Here is a 19,584-nt window from a genome sequence, read left to right as displayed (position 1 = left end):
GGCGGCGGGGCCCGCGGCCCCCGCCCGTCTCCGGCGCTAGGCCCCGCCCCCCCCGTGCTGTGCTGGCCCCTGCGCCCCGGGGGCGGCCGCAGCTCCGCGCTCCGCACCAGGACCGACTCCGGCCGGTGGTTCAGGCTCCGGCCCCCGGCTCCGGGACCGGGACCGGCCGCAGCGCCGCACGGCATTCAGCCCCCTCTTCAAGCGCAGGGAGCGGCTGGTGCCTGCCCAGACCCGCGTGGGCAGCCCCTCGGAGGGGTGCAGGTCCCCACCCCGGTGTTTCTGCCACCAGCCTGCAGCCCCCGATTTCCCGCTGCAGCCTCACGGTGCCCAGGGGCGTCTGGGGGGCACCAGGAAGAAACCGAGGAGTCACCGGACTCGCCGTTAATTGAATACACCTGAAAAGTAGCCACAGAAAACGTCACACAGCTGCAGAGACCAACAGCCCGGGTAGCCAAAGGAGATTCGGGGTGGTGCCCGCACGTGGTTTGCTGCCTGGCCTGAGTCTCCAGTTTGTTTTTACTAAGACTAGTTGCTCCTAACCAGAGGAGTAGTTCCTCTGCTCTAGTCTGCTCTGATTAGGCCTCAACTGGCGTATTGTGTCCAGATCTGGATGCAACATTTCAGGAAGGATGTGGACAAATTGGAGAGCGAGTCCAGAGAAGAGCAATAAAAATGATAAAAGGTCTAGAAAACAGGACCTTCTGGGGGAAGATTAAAAAAACTGGGTTTCTTTAGTCTGGAAAAGAGAAGACTGAGAGGGGACATAACAGTTTTCAAGTATGTAAAAGGTTGCTACAAGGAGGAGGAAGAAAAATTGTTTTGCTTAAACTCTGAGGGCAGGACAAGAAGCAACGGTCTAAAACTGCAGCAAGGGAGGTTTAGGTTGGAGATTAGGAAAAAATTCCTCACTGTCAGGGTGGTTAAGCACTGGAATAAATTGCCTAGGGAGGTTGTGGAATCTCCATCCGTGGAGATGTTTAAGAGCAGGTTGGACAAACACCTGCCAGGGACGGCCTAGATAATCAGTCCTGCCAGGAGTGCAGGGGACTGTAATAGAAGACCTCTTACGGTCCCTTCCAGTCCCTGTGAGTCTATATAGGATGATCAGCTGGAAGGCGGGGGCTGCTGGACTGGAGAGAGAGAGCAGCCTGAGCCCATGGGGACTGGGACAGTCCAGGCTTGAGGGCCCTAAGGCCTTCCTGTGCTAGGATCAGACACTCAGTAAACCCTCCTGTTTGACACTGGCTGAGAGTCAGTGCAGTCCGTAGAGGGGCTTTGCATTGTTCCCTCTGGTTGTGGTGGTCCCGGGGGGCCAGCGAGCGCGTGGACTCCCTGAGGGGGCCCTCGGTGAAAGGCAGGCAGGCGGAAGGCTCCGAGGTGCAATCCGAAGAGCTGGGGGGACAAGAGCGCAACCTTCGCGGAAGGCCCTGACGCTCAAGGGGCTTGCTCCCGGGGCCGTATGAGAAGGGGATGCGGAGAAGCATTCGGCAGCCGGCCACGCACGCCTCACTGGTGCGGCTCTCGGGGAGTGGGTTAGCGTGGCGGGGCCGGTAGAGGTACCCGGTCTGCCCCAGCCAGGGAGCCGCGGTGCTCAGCAGAGGAAAGGAGGAAGAGGGCCTGGCCGGGGTGTCCCAGCCCTGTCTCTACCCCCGCGCACACCCCTCCGGCCTTGCAGGGCTGAAGCCCCAGGCGCGGTGTGTGTTTGGGGGGGGGACCCCAAAGTGCCCCCCTGCAAACAGCCGAGCGTGGTGCCCCCCCCCCGGTCCAGGAACCCCGGGGGTCTCCCTCGCACAACCCTGGGCCGCGCGCCCGCGGCTCGCTGCCGGGGCAGGCGCGTGCCCGAGGGGCCCCAGCCGCCGGGGGCGCGCGCGGAGGGAGGAGCGAGCGCGGGCCCCGCCCATCGGCCCGGCGGGGGCGGAGCCCGGGGAGCAGGCAATGGCCGAGGGCGTCATCCTCGTCCGCGACTCGGGCTCGGAGGGCGGCTGCTCCCCGCCCCGCCGGAAGAGGCGGCGGCCCCGGCCCCGGCCCCGGCCCCAGCGCGGCCGGCCGGGACTCGCGGTGAGTCACCGCGGGCCCCGTTACCCGGCCGGCCGGGCGGGCGCGAAGGTGGCGGCGCTTCCGGCCGCGGGCTGGGCGAGGGGATGGCGGCCGGGAGGGGTCAGCTCCGGACCCCCCGCCTCGGGGGACCCCGCCCCCGTCCAAGCGCCCCGGCGGCCCGGCCCCGCAGCGCGGGCAGCGGCTCTCCGTGGGGATGCGCTCGGCCCCGTGCGCTGCGCATGCGCACAGGAACTGAGCATGCTCAGTAGCATCTGTTGAAGCCCCTGCCCTTCGCCCTGCCCTTCCTGGTGTCTGCCCGTCCAGGACAGCCCGGTCCGCGCCCCCCGGGGAGCAGTCTCCTCCCCTCCCCCGCGCCGGGGCCACGCTCCCACGGGGAGCAGTCTCCTCCCCTCCCCCGCGCCGGGGCCACGTTCCCACGGGGAGCAGTCTCCTCCCCTCCCCCGCGCCGGGGCCACGCTCCCACGGGGGGCAGTCTCCTCCATCCCCGCCCCCGGGGCCACGCTCCCACGGGGGGCAGTCTCCTCCCCTACCCCGTGCCGGGGCCACGCTCCCACGGGGGGCAGTCTCCTCCCCTCCCCCGCGCCGGGGCCACGTTCCCACGGGGGGCAGTCTCCTCCACAGGGCCACGTTCCCACGGGGCCACGTTCCCACGGGGGGCAGTCTCCTCCACAGGGCCACATTCCCACAGGGCCACGTTCCCACGGGGGGCAGTCTCCTCCACAGGGCCACGTTCCCACGGGGAGCAGTCTCCTCCATTCCCCCCCCACGCCGGGGCCACGCTCCCACGAGGAGCAGTCTCCTCCATTCCCCCCCCCGCGCCGGGGCCACGCTCCCACGGGGAGCAGTCTCCTCCATTCCCCCCCCCCCCCGCGCTGGGGCCACGCTCCCACGGGGAGCAGTCTCCTCCATTCCCCCCCCCGCGCCGGGGCCACGTTCCCACGGGGAGCAGTCTCCTCCCCTCCCCCGCGCCGGGGCCACGCTCCCACGGGGGGCAGTCTCCTCCATCCCCGCCCCCGGGGCCACGCTCCCACGGGGGGCAGTCTCCTCCCCCGTGCCGGGGCCACGCTCCCACGGGGGGCAGTCTCCTCCCCTCCCCCGCGCCGGGGCCACGTTCCCACGGGGGGCAGTCTCCTCCACAGGGCCACGTTCCCACGGGGCCACGTTCCCACGGGGGGCAGTCTCCTCCACAGGGCCACATTCCCACGGGGCCACGTTCCCACGGGGGGCAGTCTCCTCCACAGGGCCACGTTCCCACGGGGAGCAGTCTCCTCCATTCCCCCCCCACGCCGGGGCCACGCTCCCACGAGGAGCAGTCTCCTCCATTCCCCCCCCCGCGCCGGGGCCACGCTCCCACGGGGAGCAGTCTCCTCCATTCCCCCCCCCCCGCGCTGGGGCCACGCTCCCACGGGGAGCAGTCTCCTCCATTCCCCCCCCCGCGCTGGGGCCACGCTCCCACGGGGAGCAGTCTCCTCCCCTCCCCTGCGCCGGGGCCATGCTCCTACGGAGAGCAGTCTCCTCCCCTCCCCCGCGCCGGGGCCACGTTCCCACGGGGGGCAGTCTCCTCCACAGGGCCACGTTCCCACGGGGCCACGTTCCCACGGGGGGCACTCTCCTCCACAGGGCCACATTCCCACGGGGCCACATTCTCACGGGGGGCAGTCTCCTCCACAGGGCCACGTTCCCACGGGGAGCAGTCTCCTCCATTCCCCCCCCGCGCTGGGGCCACGCTCCCACGGGGAGCAGTCTCCTCCCCTCCCCCGTGCCGGGGCCACGCTCCCACGGGGGGCAGTCTCCTCCCCTCCCCCGCGCCGGGGCCACGTTCCCACGGGGGGCAGTCTCCTCCACAGGGCCACGTTCCCACGGGGCCACGTTCCCACGGGGGGCAGTCTCCTCCACAGGGCCACATTCCCACGGGGCCACGTTCCCACGGGGGGCAGTCTCCTCCACAGGGCCACGTTCCCACGGGGAGCAGTCTCCTCCATTCCCCCCCCCACGCCGGGGCCACGCTCCCACGAGGAGCAGTCTCCTCCATTCCCCCCCCCCCCGCGCCGGGGCCACGCTCCCACGGGGAGCAGTCTCCTCCATTCCCCCCCCCCGCGCTGGGGCCACGCTCCCACGGGGAGCAGTCTCCTCCATTCCCCCCCCCCGCGCTGGGGCCACGCTCCCATGGGGAGCAGTCTCCTCCATCCCCACCCCTGGGGCCACGCTCCCACGGGGAGCAGTCTACTCCCCTCCCCTGCGCCGGGGCCACGCTCCTACGGGGAGCAGTCTCCTCCCCTCCCCCGCGCCGGGGCCACGTTCCCACGGGGGGCAGTCTCCTCCACAGGGCCACGTTCCCACGGGGCCACGTTCCCACGGGGGGCAGTCTCCTCCACAGGGCCACATTCCCACGGGGCCACATTCCCACGGGGGGCAGTCTCCTCCACAGGGCCACGTTCCCACGGGGAGCAGTCTCCTCCATTCCCCCCCCACGCCGGGGCCACGCTCCCACGAGGAGCAGTCTCCTCCCCTCCCCCGCGCCGGGGCCACGCTCCCACGGGGAGCAGTCTCCTCCATTCCCCCCCCCGCGCTGGGGCCACGCTCCCACGGGGAGCAGTCTCCTCCATTCCCCCCCCGCGCTGGGGCCACGCTCCCATGGGGAGCAGTCTCCTCCATCCCCGCCCCTGGGGCCACGCTCCCACGGGGAGCAGTCTCCTCCCCTCCCCTGCGCCGGGGCCACGCTCCTACGGGGAGCAGTCTCCTCCATCCCCGCCCCCGGGGCCACGCTCCCACGGGGGGCAGTCTCCTCCACAGGGCCACGGGGCCACGTTCCCACGGGGGGCAGTCTCCTCCACAGGGCCACGTTCCCACGGGGCCATGTTCCCACGGGGAGCAGTCTCCTCCATTCCCCCCCCGCGCTGGGGCCACGCTCCCACGAGGAGCAGTCTCCTCCATTCCCCCCCCGCGCCGGGGCCACGCTCCCACAGGGGGCAGTCTCCTCCCCTCCCCCACGCCGGGGCCACGCTCCCACGGGGAGCAGTCTCCTCCCCTCCCCCCCGCGCCGGGGCCACGCTCCCACGGGGGGCAGTCTCCTCCATCCCCGCCCCCGGGGCCACGCTCCCACGGGGGGCAGTCTCCTCCATCCCCGCCCCCGGGGCCACGCTCCCACGGGGGGCAGTCTCCTCCACAGGGCCACGTTCCTACGGGGCCACGTTCCCACGGGGGGCAGTCTCCTCCACAGGGCCACGTTCCCACGGGGCCACGTTCCCACGGGGGGCAGTCTCCTCCACAGGGCCACGTTCCCACGGGGGGCAGTCTCCTCCACAGGGCCACGTTCCCACGGGGCCATGTTCCCACGGGGAGCAGTCTCCTCCATTCCCCCCCCCGCGCCGGGGCCACGCTCCCACGGGGAGCAGTCTCCTCCCCTCCCCCCCGCGCCGGGGCCACGCTCGCACAGGGGGCAGTCTCCTCCATCCCCGCCCCCGGGGCCACGCTCCCACGGGGGGCAGTCTCCTCCAGAGGGCCACGTTCCCACGGGGCCACGTTCCCACGGGGGGCAGTCTCCTCCACAGGGCCACGTTCCCATGGGGCCACGTTCCCACGGGGCCACGTTCCCACGGGGGGCAGTCTCCTCCACAGGGCCACGTTCCCACGGGGCCACGTTCCCACGGGGAGCAGTCTCCTCCATTCCCCCCCCCGCGCCGGGGCCACGCTCCCACGAGGAGCAGTCTCCTCCATTCTCCCCCCCCGCGCCGGGGCCACGCTCCCACGGGGAGCAGTCTCCTCCCCTCCCCCGCGCCGGGGCCACGCTCCCACGGGGAGCAGTCTCCTCCATTCCCCCCCCCCGCGCTGGGGCCACGCTCCCATGGGGAGCAGTCTCCTCCATCCCCGCCCCTGGGGCCACGCTCCCATGGGGAGCAGTCTCCTCCCCTCCCCTGCGCCGGGGCCACGCTCCCACGGGGGGCAGTCTCCTCCCCTCCCCCCCGCCGGGGCCACGTTCCCACGGGGAGCAGTCTCCTCCCCTCCCCCCCGCCGGGGCCACGTTCCCACGGGGAGCAGTCTCCTCCATCCCCGCCCCCGGGGCCACGCTCCCACGGGGGGCAGTCTCCTCCCCTCCCCCGCGCCGGGGCCACGCTCCCACGGGGGGCAGTCTCCTCCACAGGGCCACGTTCCCACGTTCCCATGGGGGGCAGTCTCCTCCACAGGGCCACGTTCCCACGGGGCCACGTTCCCACGGGGGGCAGTCTCCTCCACAGGGCCACGTTCCCATGGGGCCATGTTCCCACGGGGAGCAGTCTCCTCCATTCCCCCCCCGCGCCGGGGCCACGTTCCCACGGGGAGCAGTCTCCTCCATCCCCGCCCCCGGGGCCACGCTCCCACGGGGGGCAGTCTCCTCCCCTCCCCCGCGCCGGGGCCACGCTCCCACGGGGGGCAGTCTCCTCCACAGGGCCACGTTCCCACGGGGGGCAGTCTCCTCCACAGGGCCACGTTCCCACGGGGCCATGTTCCCACGGGGAGCAGTCTCATCCATTTCCCCCCCCGCGCCTGGGCCACGCTCCCACGAGGAGCAGTCTCCTCCATTCTCCCCCCCCCACGCCGGGGCCACGCTCCCACGGGGAGCAGTCTCCTCCATCCCCGCCCCTGGGGCCACGCTCCCACGGGGGGCAGTCTCCTCCATTCCCCCCCACCGGGGCCACGCTCCCACGGGGAGCAGTCTCCTCCATCCCCGCCCCCGGGGCCACGCTCCCACGGGGAGCAGTCTCCTCCCCTCCCCCCTGCCGGGGCCACGCTCCCACGGGGGGCAGTCTCCTCCCCTCCCCCGCGCCGGGGCCACGCTCCCACGGGGGGCAGTCTCCTCCACAGGGCCACGTTTCCACGGGGCCACGTTCCCATGGGGGGCAGTCTCCTCCACAGGGCCACGTTCCCACGGGGCCATGTTCCCACAGGGAGCAGTCTCCTCCATTCCCCCCCGCCCCGGGGCCACGCTGCCATGGGGAGCATCTCCTCCCCTCCCCCGCCCCGGGGCCACGTTCCCACGGGGGGCAGTCTCCTCCACAGGGCCACGTTCCCACGGGGAGCAGTCTCCTCCACCGCCCCCCCCACCAGGGCCACGTTCCCAAGGAGAGCAGTCTCTTCCCCTCCCCCACGCCGGGGCCACGCTCCCACGGGGAGCAGTCTCCTCCCCCCCCCGGGGCCACGTTCCCACGGGGGGCAGTCTCCTCCACAGGGCCACGTTCCCACGGGGAGCAGTCTCCTCCACTGCCCCCCCCACCGGGGCCACGTTCCCACGGGGAGCAGTCTCCTCCATTCCCCCCCCCAGGGCCCCGCTCCCACAGGGAGCAGTCTCCTCCCCTCCGCCAGGACCACGTTCCCACGGGGAGCAGTCTCCTCCATTCCCCCCCCCCGGGGCCCCGCTCCAATGGGGGGCAGTCTCCTACACTCCCCCCCGGGGCCACGTTCCCATGGGGAGCAGTCTCCTACACTCCCCCCTGGGGCCACGTTCCCATGGGGAGCAGTCTCCTACACTCCCCCCCCCCCCCGGGGCCACGTTACTCTCCCTGCAGCCAGGCCCAGCGGGCAGCCTGTGCTGCATCTGACTCGAGTTGCCAACTTTCCAATTCCACAAAAATCAGACCATGCCGCCGAGGGACTCAGGCCTGGATTCGCAGGCGGTGTCCTGCGGGGCTATGGGGTGCTGGGAGAGACAGCGTCTCTTGCCAGTGGTACAGGAGGGAGTGGCCTCTGGAACAGGCTGGAAAGCCTGTTGGGAGGGAGCAGATAAGTGATGAGCTAAGCACTTACCTCTGATCTTCAGAACAACTCTGCTGGGTAAAGTCCTACCAGCTGACAGGGGAGAGGGAGAGGGCAGAGTTACCCAGCCCCCCTGGGTTCCGGGGGCTCCTTTGTCTGTTCCAGAGAGCTCAGAGGCTGAGCATCCAAGGCTTGTCTGATTGTGTAAAGAAAGCCGGAGCAGATGGTTGCTGAGTGGACAATACATCTCATCTGGAAGGCTGGCTGCCGTGGCCCAGCTGCCATCTCAGCTTGAATCCTCTGAAATTCTCGCCTCCCATGCCCAAGCAGCTCAGGGATCAAATCAATGCTCTTTAGCCCAAGGGATTTCTCTTGCCATCTCTGCAGTGCTCCCAGTGGAGCTCACAGGGCTTCCCTGGGGGCCGCTGTATCAGTCACAGAGGAGAAGGCAGAATATCTGCTCCTGCTGGAAGGGTCCTGGAGGTTGCACACAGTGAAATCCACTGTGCTGGGAGCTGGAGTGATCTGGGCCCCAGGTTAAGAGTCCTGCCCTTTCCTCCAAGGGTGGAAAGGGACAGGAGCAGGTCGGGCAGGCGGGAATGATCTGCTCCCGGAACTCAGGCGCCGCACGGCCGCCTCCAGAAGGAAGAGCCCAGGAATGAGAGTTCATTGTTCTGCAGCCAAACCTGCCACCAATGGTCGCTTCAGTCACTGCTTAGGACAGAGCCCTGGTGAACAGCTTGCAGGAAACAAGGCACCCAGACCCCCAGGGTGGATGTCACCCACTGGGGCTTTTCCAGCTCGAATAGCGTCAGTCCCCTGCCTCGCGGGGTGGCTTTTCTGGCAGGCCGATTAGCACTCAGCAGCTCCCCTGCCACCATCTTACTGCAGCAGCCGTGGGTGCAACACAGACAGCAGCAGGCAGGCCCCTCAGCCGAGCACAACAGCAGCTTGAGCTGCAGCCGTGTGGCGTCAAAGCTCCTTGTGTCCGCTAGCAGGGAACCCACCCGCTCCACTGGCCACGCCTCGCCCTGTGTTTGTGGGTGCCCCGTGCAGATGTGTGCTCGCCCTCTGGACCAGTGCTGACACTCACTGGACCTGGACCTGGCTCGGAGGGCCTGCAAGGCATTGACAGACACTGCCCCACGGGAGCTGCCATGCTGTCTGAAGTAGAGCCCGGGCTTCTGCAAAGCGCTCTGGGGTCCTGGGGCCGCCCCTTGCCGGGGCAGTGGGAGGGATGAAGGGGGTCTGTGCTGATGCTGCAGGGGGAGGGAGGCACCACTGCTGGAATCCAGCCTCTGCCCCGTGTGCCCAGGTGGGGGCTGCAGGGCTTGGCTCGTGTCTGTTCTCAGGTGAGCTGCCGTCACTTTGTGAGGATTGGGGAAAACCCAGCCTCCAGCACCCTGCCCTGTCCCCTCAGCGATTCTGGCAGTGCTGATGGGGACATATGCAAAGCTCCAGCTGCCACGACCTCAGAGCTCCTGAGCCAGGGCACTGGGCCCTGCGTCCCATGTCCTAGTGCAGCCCTTGTGGCACTGCTTCTCCACTGCAGGAGGGGGCCCTGACCCCAAACTAGCAGCAAAGAGCCGGCCGCCATCTTGGGTTTGGGGCAGGGGCTTGTTCACTGCTCGGACGCTGCCTGACAGCCAGTTTGCCCATCAGGGAGGGGCAGGGTTTGCCCCAGGGATTAGGGCAAGGAAGCCCCCCCGGCTAGGCTTTTCCGAGCACAATTCAGACCGTTGCTTCACGCTGCTAGAGGCCGGGCCGGGGGTTTGCAATCTGAGCAGGGGATGGGCATTGCTTGCCACTAGCGTTCTGTGCGACCATGGGGAAGTCCTGTGCGCATGCCTCTTGCGATCCCGTGGGGCTGATGGGCATGCCCCACCTCCCCAAGGCCCTGCACCCGGGGATCGGGGGAGCCCAGCCCGTGAACTCCTTGTGCCCCCCTTAGCCGGCAGCACTAACCGCTGTCTGTCTGTCCCCAGGAGGTCATTGATCTGACCGGGGAGGACGAGTGTTCAGAAGCAGCAGTGCAGGATGACTTCGCTGTGATCGACCTGACCGAAGTGGAGGAGGAGCGTCCGGCCGACTTCCCCCTGGCTGATGCTGGCACTGCTGCCGGCATGGCATGCGCGTCGCCTCCCAGCCTCCCTGCCCTCGTGGACATAAAGCGTGAAAGGAAAGAGGTGGCAGACCAAGGCCTTGGGGACCCGTGGGACGGAGCCCAGGAAGAGACGAAAGGCACCCACTTGGAAGGCTGCGTCTCCCCCGTCTCCAGCTGCACGCACTCCGTCTGCGGCCCTGAGCTCAGCAGCACCACCATTAACAGCGACCTGGGCTCCTTGGCCAGCCTCCCGCTGGACTCGGACGTGTTCTCCTTCTCTCCAGCCAGCAGCAGCAGCAGGAGGGCATCCTGGGACTGCTCCGCCGCAGAATCTCACAGTAGCAGCCAGCAAAAGGAAGACCCAAAACGCCTACCCACCGCCCCTGCTCAGAGACAGTCCCCAGGCCTCTCCAGCTGCCCCCCAGCAAGCACCCCCAGGTCTCCAGAGCAGCCTTTGCTGGAGACAAGTAACCCAATGCTGACTGCGGTGAAGCAGGAGCCCCCCGAGCCAGCCAAACTGCGGCCTGTCAATAAGGCTTGGCTTCATAAGCTGCGGTACTTCAGGAGGACTCCGGTGCATCACCTCTTCCTCCAGGGCGTGGTGCAGGATGAGGAAAGCCGCCAGGTAACCTAGTGAGATCGCCCCGCCTCCGTGCCCAGGGCCAGTCATGGGCTCAAGCACAGGGGTGCTGAGAAGGTGCCACCCCTTCTCAAAGCGGGGCCTCTATCCTACATGGAGGTTGATGCTCTGGGCGCGCCCTCGGCATTTCCCTTCAGCCAGGCATACTGGGGTTGAGGAACGCTGCTCAAACGTCCCATCCAGCGGCAAGGAGGAACCCAGGGGATTGCAAGCATTCTTGGGGGGCTACTAATGACTCGAGGGTTTGGGTCCCCTCTGCAATTCAGCCTGGAGGGAGCTCTGCTCTGGTTCCTCTTCTGCCTTTCAGTTACGCCTTTGTTTTTCCCTGTCCATTCCTCTGGCTGCCTTCTTCCCTCTCTCTGGATTCCCGCACTTAGCTATGCTCTATGCTCAGCCCTTGCTCTGGCTTTGTTCAGACAATGGTCTTCGTCTGGAGGGAGGGCCCAGCCTGCTCTCCTCTGCTCCCGTATGCGGACACAGGGACCCCTCAGCAGAGTGGTCTGTGTGGTGAGAGAATGGGCCCGGGCAGCCGTAGCGAGCGCTAATCCCATTGCCGGAGCACTGCGTGCCGAGCAGACCGGCCCCCGTCACCCCTTGCTGGGCCAGCCTGTGAAATCCGCCCTCCTAATTGGGTTTCAGTCCAGTTAGGGAAGTGCCTGGCTAGCCAGGAACCGAGCATCATGTTACCACAGGCCAGCAGAGGCCTGTTAAGGTGGCCCCTTGTGCCTGTGTGGCAGAACAGTGCCGCTCCTGCAGGCTTGGAGGGGAGGAGGCTCATGCAGGCCAAGCCGTTCCATGGTCCTCGGGGCCTGGCAGACCCAGAGCCATGAGGCACTTGTGCTACCCAAGGGCCCTGGATGCATTTTTTTCAGCTCCTAGAGATGGTTGTTCAGCGTTTTCACTGCATGGAGACTGCGGGTTTGTGTGCTCGTAACCCTGGGGACAGCCCAGCCATGCACAACTGCCTTTGTGAGCTCCCCAAGGCCCACTGCAGGGTGTGACATGCCTGCAGCTGCGCCATTCGTTAGTCTTGATGCTGCTACGACACACTGAACAGAGAGGGCACAACGCTGCTCCTTGGTCTGGGTAGTTGTCCAAAGCTAGCCCCACCTCGGTGACTGGCACGGCCGCTTGCTACGGATCCTTCGCTTTCTCGTGCAGCCGAGAGCCCTGGTTATGGCGATTTCCTGGATAAGAGACCCCTTTAACAGCAAAGGTTCTAGACCAGCCCCCCGAGTCCTAAATCAATTGTAACTTTAGGGTAAGGCTAAAACTGATTGACGCCTAAGGCACATTTTAGTGCTGGTAAACTCCACCACCACCAGCCCTGCTCATCAGCAGGGACAAAGCACAACAACCGTGCATCTGTTCGTAAATGTAAAGGCAATCCAAATTAGTCCCAGCCTTGACTCCTGGCAAGCGGTGTATGGGGTTCCTAGTTTCACAAATGGGCTCTCCAGCCGGGGCTTCTTTGTCCCTTCACATGCCTTGCAAACCCGGTTCTAATATCTTATCGTCTTGACAGATCGCACAACGGAAGGCGCAGCCCATCCCCAGCAGAAAATTGAGCATGGTGTCCACCACCATGGAGGAGAACTTCCCCAAGGGGACCCTGCAGTTCCTAATGGACTTCGTGTCCTGCCACCATTACCCTCCAAAGGAGATTGTGTCCCATGTGATCAGGAACATCCTGCTGAGCTCAGAGGCTGGGGAGATGCTGAAGGATGCCTACATGCTGCTGATGAAAATTCAAATGTATGTGTTGCGTTTGCCTGGGTACCACCTGTGCTGCCTGGCTGGGGAGCATGCTTCCCCCTTATGGTGCTGGCCCACCTGGTCTCCATGGCAGGGAGAGGTCTCCTTTTCAGCACTGTGGATAAGATGTCCTGTTAGAGGCTAATGCCCCTCCTCTGTGGCTGGTACACAGATAGCCCTGCTGTGCATGCCCTTGGAGGATTGGAGGCTGCTGGCTGGTTCTACATACTAAATAGCTAGAAATGCAGGTGGGGGGGTGGGACACAGTGTGACCAGCAGGACGTGCTGGGTAAAATGGGCTTTGGGAACGTGGTTCTAACTACTTCGCGTCTTAACTTTTTAAATCAGATGTGGCCCATTCTGACGCTGGCTTGTCTGACACAGAGGTGAGGGGGTTAAAACTCTTTGCTTCAAGGTGGAGAGGACCAGGCCATGCAAGTCAGTGCAGTGAGTCCGTATGGGAAGGTACCTTCCCTGAACTCCAAGCTAGTCCATTGTTCTGGACTGGACACTGCAGGTTCCTCTTTCTCCACGAGTTGAGAAGTCCTTAGAGGTCTTCAGCCTGTAGAATCTGTAGCCCAAGGGATGAGTAGTGTCCATGACCTCCAGAGCATGCAAGCTCCCTGGTCAGGCTGTTCTACACAGCCACAGGGGGGCACAGGGAGGAGGAAGAAGGAAATAAGGGAAATCAGAGCTGGAGGACACTGCAATACTAGGGTGACCAGCAGAGTGTAAAAACCTGGGGCAACAGGGTTACAACAAGTGACCTGGCAGAAGGGCTGCTGAGTTCTTGGGGTTGCTTTGCCTTTTGCCCAGGCTCCAGTTGTCCCACTGAAGAGTCAAGCAATTCAGTAACCGACTGCAAATACCTGTGTCATTTCAGGCTTCATCCGGCTACCGCCACAATGGTGGGATGGGACTGGGAGCTGCTACGGTATGTCATGGAAGAACAGGTACAGTCACTGTGTCCCGTGTGGGCGTGTATGTGCGGGGAGGGCAGTGGCCATGTATTTTTCTTGTGCAGAAGGTGGGCTCACACTGAATTTCACAAGCCCTCGCAGTGCAGCAGAGGTACGTTGCTGGAGCGCCCTGCCTCCTTGCAGCTGGCGTGGGCCATTTCAACCAGCAAAGAGCAGTCTTTGGCTATCAGCATCTCCAGCAAGGCCCTGTCAGAGAGACCCCTGCCTCCTCCAGCACCTGTAGGAAATCCAGCAATGAGCCCCAAGTAGGCTAGCCACACAAGCCCTACCAAGCACCACATTGGCAACTTGCCCAGAGCCTCAGGCTTCCCCTAATTTACATTAAAAACTCAGAGCGCAGCCATCCTTAATTCCTTCACTGAGGCAAAGCCCATGGTGACTGTGGGTCCTGGCAACACTTTATCTTCCTCCCGCGTGCCTGCTGGCTCAGACGGCTGTGGAGCAATGCCAGGTGGGACCGGGCACAGAATGCTGCAGCCCACACTTTGACGACCCATGGACAGGTGGGTTGAGCAGGGCCAGAGTCTAGTCTCCCAGCTTCTGGTCACAGCTCTGCCAGTGACTTGCTGAGTGAGCTCAGGCAAGGCCCTGTACTCTCTGGGACAGTTTCCCTATCTGGTGAAGAGGGTAATGGATCTACCGAGCTCCCAGGGGCTGTGTTGGGAGATCCTCAGCAAGGTGATGGAACCTTCTCCGCTCAACCACATCGCCCTTGGGGTTGCCCCTTGGGCTAGCCAGGCAAGGCACGTCCTACTTGAGGAAAAACTACCTTGGCCTTCTTGCTTGAGCATATGTACTTGTCCCTATCCATCTCCCCCCTGGCCTCTGCCCCCCTAACCTTTGAGGCACCTAGAGTTCCCCTCGCCCGCTGAGCCCATCATATTGGCAGCCCTGACACGCCCAGGCGCCAGCTCTGAATCGCTCTGGGCCCGCAGGAGGAGACGCTCCCCGGGCGCTTTCTGTTCCTGCAGTATGTGGTGCAGACCCTGGAGGACGACTTCCAGCTGAACCTGAAGCTGCGCTTCCTGCAAAAATCCATTGCCAAGGAGGTGCTTTCCTGTGACCGGTGCTTCAGCAACGTCACGTAAGGCGTGCCCCCCGCGGCCCAGCCACATGCCTCGGCTGTAAGGCAGGGGCACTAAGAACCCTGATCTCCCAGGACTCAGTGCAGAGAGCTTGGGGGCTAGAGATCATGTACCTTGCCCATGGGGGAGGTTCGTATCAACAGCTGCTGGGAGGAGACTGGGGATGCCTTGCACTCAGGCTGGCCTGCTTTTTCCCAAGGACTGGGAAACAAACAGCCCTGAGAGCAGGAGGAATTCGTGCTGCTCCGCTGGTGGCACAGGGTTTATAAATCGTCATGTGGGTCCCACCCCTGGGAGCATCTCAAATGTGTCCTGCCCCATGTCCCACACTTGGTCTGTCCTTCTGTTCCAAGTGGACCTCGGGGTCTGAACGTGCAGATGGAAAGCCAGGCCCTCGTCCTAACTAACATTCACATTTCCATCCCAGGGAGGTGATTGAGTGGCTGGTTGCTGCGGTTACTGGACTTGGATTTTCCCAGCCCCGAAAGCAGCAGCTGAAAGCACCATGTCCCTCATCAGAAGCTGACGGTAGCATCTCCTCACGTGGGCCAGACTCCGCACAGAATGACAGTGAAACTGGGCAGGCAGAGGCCGTCCTACCAGCTTTCCTTTCCCAAAAGTGAGCCAAGGAGGCATTAACTCTGTCACTAAAGGCTACAGAGCTGGGCTCCTCTCAGACTAGGAAAGACACACAAGCTAGCAAGTACCTCTAGTCAAGAAAGAAAAGTGGTGCTTGCAACCTGGGTGCCCTGCTTGCCAGCAGCTTAGGTTCAACCTGACCATGTTTAGGCCCCACTGTAACTGATCCTACCACCTGACTGGAAGGGAGCCACTTATGCAGCAGGGATCCTGCCCTGCCTCAGAATGGCCCCAGGAGATCATCTGACAATCATACATTGGGGCAGGAAGCCCTTTGCTAGAGCAAACAGGCTGGCAGGAGCAGCAGCTATGCAGGCTTCACCTTGCTGCCCTGCCACTGTGCCTCCCGCCTGACCTTGAGGAACCTCAGCCCTTACCTCTGCTTCCAAGGATGCTAGGCAGAGCGGTGCTTTTGTGCAAGATAACCAGTGTCCCCTAGAAACTGGACTGAGCCCACCTACTCAATCCCCATAGGCCCTTGACAGTCCAGTGGTACCACGTTTACACTGTCTGCTGGGGGCACATTTGAAGCAGAGCTCAACTCTTGGTCCTCTGGATTCTCTGAATGGGGGAGGAGGCCTATGCTGTTATGCTTCAGACACAGGCAGACGCATTGGGAAGAAGCCCCACCTGTCGCCTAACTCTTGTTCTCTGGCCTAGGGTGGTGCTGCTTCTCCAGAGGATGCTGTCCATAGCCGTAGAGGTGGACAGGTCTCCCAATTGTAGCACCAATAAGATTGCCAATGTGATATTTCTATACTTGGTGAACATTCCTCTGAGGAGCCAAAGGTGAGAGAGACCGATCCATTGTTCCTTCTTGCTGGGGCTGGTTTGATTCCTGTGCTTACCCCCAAACCCATCTGCAGCTAACAGCTTAGCTAACTGGAACACACGTGGAGGGGCAGAATAGCCCCTAGCAAGTGAAGCGGTGGCCAGCATGGGGGACTTAGAAAGACTGGGATGGACAGACCAGAGCTGATTTTGATAATCACATCAAGGATCTGAGACAGCCCTACTGTGATTGGCTCCATCTTCCCCGGTTCTGTTGCGGGGAGGGGATACCCACCCTGACTGCACCAAGAAGAGAGAGTACATTGGTGTTCAGACAATCAGGGTCATGTACTTGGGCAGGTGAGGCCTGCATAGTAGTGGCAACTGGGGGCAGAGATCAGTGCAGCACCTAAAGCTTTAGGGCGACCCATTTCAGTTTCCCTGTGTAAAAGAGCTGTAAAGCCTAGGCTCCAGGTCCTGTCTACCTGATGGTTTCAGCCAGCCAATCAACTCTTACTTTCCTGACCCGCCATGGACAGAGCTGGGTCCTAAGAACCAGGCTAGCCAGACTCAGTGTCTTCCACAGACTAGAGCCCAGATGTGCTCCCAGTGAGTGTTAGAAGCAGCCCTGCTGAGGAACACTCTTGGTGCTGCCCGTGGGTCCCCATCGATCCCACATGTGAAAGCACGTTAGGGACTTGCTCAGAGCAGGGCTAAACCTCATTTCCATCATGCATTGAGAGGACTTAAGCACGTGTTAACACTGGACATCTGACCAACGCTCTCCCCCTTGTTCTCCTGGGACTTTAAGGGTGCTGCCCACCCCTCAGCAGCTCTTCCCCTCCTTTCAGTCATCCGTGCAGAGGCAGCCTCCAGCTGGCTTTCTTGGGGGAGGAGTGACTAGCCAGGAAAGCTGTTGGCACTTCCCTCTCACCTTTGCTGCTCCAGTAGGGTAGCATGGGGGCCGAGCAGAATGCCCCAGGCACTTAGTTCTGTCTAAAAGCCTCCCCTCTTCTGGTGCTAACCCCCCATTAAAATAAATTTAAAAACCACTTGGCTGTGGCATAGACTGCAGCGAGAGCAACGGGCAGGGCAGCCCCTTCCTTGCTACAGCAGACCCAGCATGGTCCTGCAATCTTTCATCCTGCTTGGGGCACCAGTGGTCCCAGCACTGGTCTGGCCGAGGTGAACACAGTCCAGGGACAGTGCTTACTGGCACTGCTGGGGGCTCGTCCCCGCAGGACCTGCTGGGGGCTCGTCCCCGCAGGACCTGCTGGCTGGTACGTCACCCAGTCTCAAGGCAGTCCAGCTGTGCTGCGCTCGGCAAGGGCAGACTCTCCTGCCCAGCCTGCCTTCCTGGCTGAAGGGACTGTCTTGACCTGGAGTAAACACGGGCGGATCCTAATGAAGTGAACAGCTGGGGCAGGCTGACGGGCTAACGAGCGTCTTGGTAACTAGGCTGGCCGCCGGGCTTGCGCTCAGCACTCCGGAAGCCCTGAAAATGGAGTTCCATTGTTGCATGCTCCTTCCCTATCGTCGCCATGCCAGTATCCCCTCAGCATGCTTGGCCTTGGGCTGGGGCAGGTGCTGGTGGCTCACAGGCTGCCCTAGCCTCTGCTTCCCTCTCCATTCCCTTGTTACTCTCGCTCCTTTCTTCCAGGGAGGCCTTCTTAAACAGCATGGAGAGCCAACTCCTGCGCTGCAAAGTGCTGGAGCTCCTGTTCCACCACAGCTGTGCCATACCAGCCTCCTTGCCCTTGTCTCTGAGCAAGATCCTGCATTTCCTGAGCTGCCATTCTCTGCTGCTGCAGTATCAGGTATCGCCCTCCTCCTCCTTCCCTGCCCTGGTCTTTCTTAGAGACCCCTCCTGGTAATCAAAGCTCTGCTCTTTGCACAGGACCACGAAGTAACGTGGCAAAGATGGGATGAGATGCTTCAGGACTTGATTTTACTGTTGATAAGTTACCGCAACGTTGTGCTGGGTAAGCAGCCTCTGTTAATGGCCTAGCAGCCTAGCCCAGCCTTAGTGTGTATGCTCTGACCCAGAGGAGCCAGACCACCCACGGCCCCCTTCACACCAAAGCAGCTGCAACCTCACTTTTCAGTTCCAGAAAGCTGCAGCATCTCCTGCTGGGAGCAGCTTGGAGTACAGTACATGAGAAACCATCCAGGCTCATCTCCAAAGGAACAATTCTACCCCATGCCACCAAAGTCAAACTCCCAAGAATTAGCCTGTTCCCAAAGGGTTTGCAGCACAATGCGTTCCTAGTTATTCTGTAAAGGGCTCAACCTGCAGTGCCCTCCCTGGGCAACCCTCTGGGTGGTGTGCAAGCCAGCTCTGCGGAAAGACAGGGCTGATAGGTGAAAGCCCTGGCTCAGGTGGGGAAGGGAAAGAAGGGGAAGACACTAGATTAATCTGGAAACAATAGAGGCTTAAGGTCTAACATCTGATTTTTGGGACAGTTACAAAGGCCTCTTCCCTGCTAGGAAACTACTTTAATGTACTTCTCCTCCACACTGGTGGGCTCTGCATTCACACCCCCATGTGCATTTAGTAACTATTAAACCTGACACCACCTACACACACACCCCCCTCCTTCTCGGTCCTAGCCTCCCAGAGCAGAGACTTTTCCAGGCATGTTAGGCAGCTGGCAAGCAGGAGAGTCTTCTGACAATGAAAGAGGGGTGTTGTAAATCTCTGTGGGGCTGGAACTCTCTCCTACTTTGCAGAACACGGGGCTGCTCAGAGTTGGGGGATGACACATTGCAACGGAAAGTCAGCTCCAAGCGTAACCCTGGGATGCATGCCACTTTTCCTACTGGTTCTGTGCAATCACTCTTCACCATGGGGCATGTACTGACTTCAACTGGAGCGGGGTCAGACACTGCCCCATAGCCGCCTTGTACTAACAAGTTGACCTTACCAGCATTTCCTTTTGCAGGACACTTAAGAAGTTCACTCAGTGAGCGGATGGATTTAATCATTTCAAATGCCAAACCCCAGCTACAGGATAATGACAGTATCACCACAGTGGACATTGAGCTGCATGTCAAGGACTTCAGCAGCTGGCTGCTGCAAATCCTGGGGAAGCCCCTTCCCCCGCAGATCAAAGACAAGGTGTGTGTGCTTCAAGCACTGCTGCTCACCGCTGCTGCCACCACCTGACAGGAAAAGGATGCTCGCAAGGGAGCTGTGGACCTGGCTTTCAGTGCCAGGCAGCAGCCTGGTCAAACATCAGTTGCCCCACTATTCAGTTCTGGTCATATAGTTTGTGGACCGAGGAGTCTCCTACCCTCCTCTGAAATCTGCTTCTCCTTGTGCAATCTGTGTATAGAGTTTTTTCAATTAAATTATTTTCCTGCTTGATGAGGTTCTTTCCTCAAGCTACCAGTAACAATCTAGCCCATGCTCAACTTCTGAGCCCTGCAGCTGCATTCAAAAGCTGGCACCACCTCAGAAAGTGCTGGCTGTCCTACTCTGACGGGGGAAGTACTTGAAGAAGCTTGCCTCGTTTGGTTTTAGCTGGCTACCCAAGACAGGCAAGAGCTCAGCGCGGGCAGCGTATGGAAGTAGCACAAGAATGGTAGATGCTGCAGCCCGAAAGTCTTTCAGCAGCAGCTATATTTGGATTCCTGGGCTGCACTCAGCACTGCGGTATCTGACCACGTACGCTCTGACTGAACAAGCTGATTGCAAGAGTGACGGCACCTCCTCTGGTGGAGCCATTCCTTTAGTTGGCTACTGCTATCCAGCCATGTCCTGGATAGCTGCTTCACTCTATAGACCAAGGGTGGCCAAACTTACTGACCCTCAAAGTCACA

The 19,584-nt window shown here is 62.6% G+C and overlaps 1 protein-coding gene across 3 annotated transcripts; it reads left to right on the top strand.

Moving 5' to 3' along the window:
• Positions 1 to 46: 46 nt before the first annotated feature.
• SIMC1 (SUMO interacting motifs containing 1) lies at positions 47 to 19,127 on the top strand. Of its 3 annotated transcripts, none has more exons than XM_048860068.2 (10): positions 47 to 1,512; positions 9,774 to 10,517; positions 12,058 to 12,287; positions 13,171 to 13,240; positions 14,203 to 14,351; positions 14,780 to 14,971; positions 15,652 to 15,780; positions 17,423 to 17,579; positions 17,660 to 17,744; positions 18,705 to 19,127. In XM_048860068.2, exons 1-10 carry the CDS (start codon positions 1,471 to 1,473, stop codon positions 18,926 to 18,928), a joined length of 2,022 nt encoding a protein of 673 aa, XP_048716025.2. In that variant the 5' UTR covers positions 47 to 1,470; the 3' UTR covers positions 18,929 to 19,127. The 3 variants fall into 3 exon arrangements, with proteins under 3 accessions (XP_048716025.2, XP_048716026.2, XP_048716024.2); XM_048860069.2 differs by having other exon boundaries at positions 48 to 777; XM_048860067.2 differs by lacking the exon at positions 47 to 1,512 and adding an exon at positions 1,915 to 2,058.
• Positions 19,128 to 19,584: the final 457 nt, after the last annotated feature.

The sequence above is a fragment of the Caretta caretta genome, chromosome 8 (genome assembly GCF_965140235.1).
Source record: "Caretta caretta isolate rCarCar2 chromosome 8, rCarCar1.hap1, whole genome shotgun sequence".
Classification (NCBI taxonomy): domain Eukaryota; kingdom Metazoa; phylum Chordata; order Testudines; family Cheloniidae; genus Caretta; species Caretta caretta.
The sequence above is the reverse complement of the archived record's forward strand: the minus strand, read 5'-3'. Positions and strand labels throughout refer to the sequence as shown.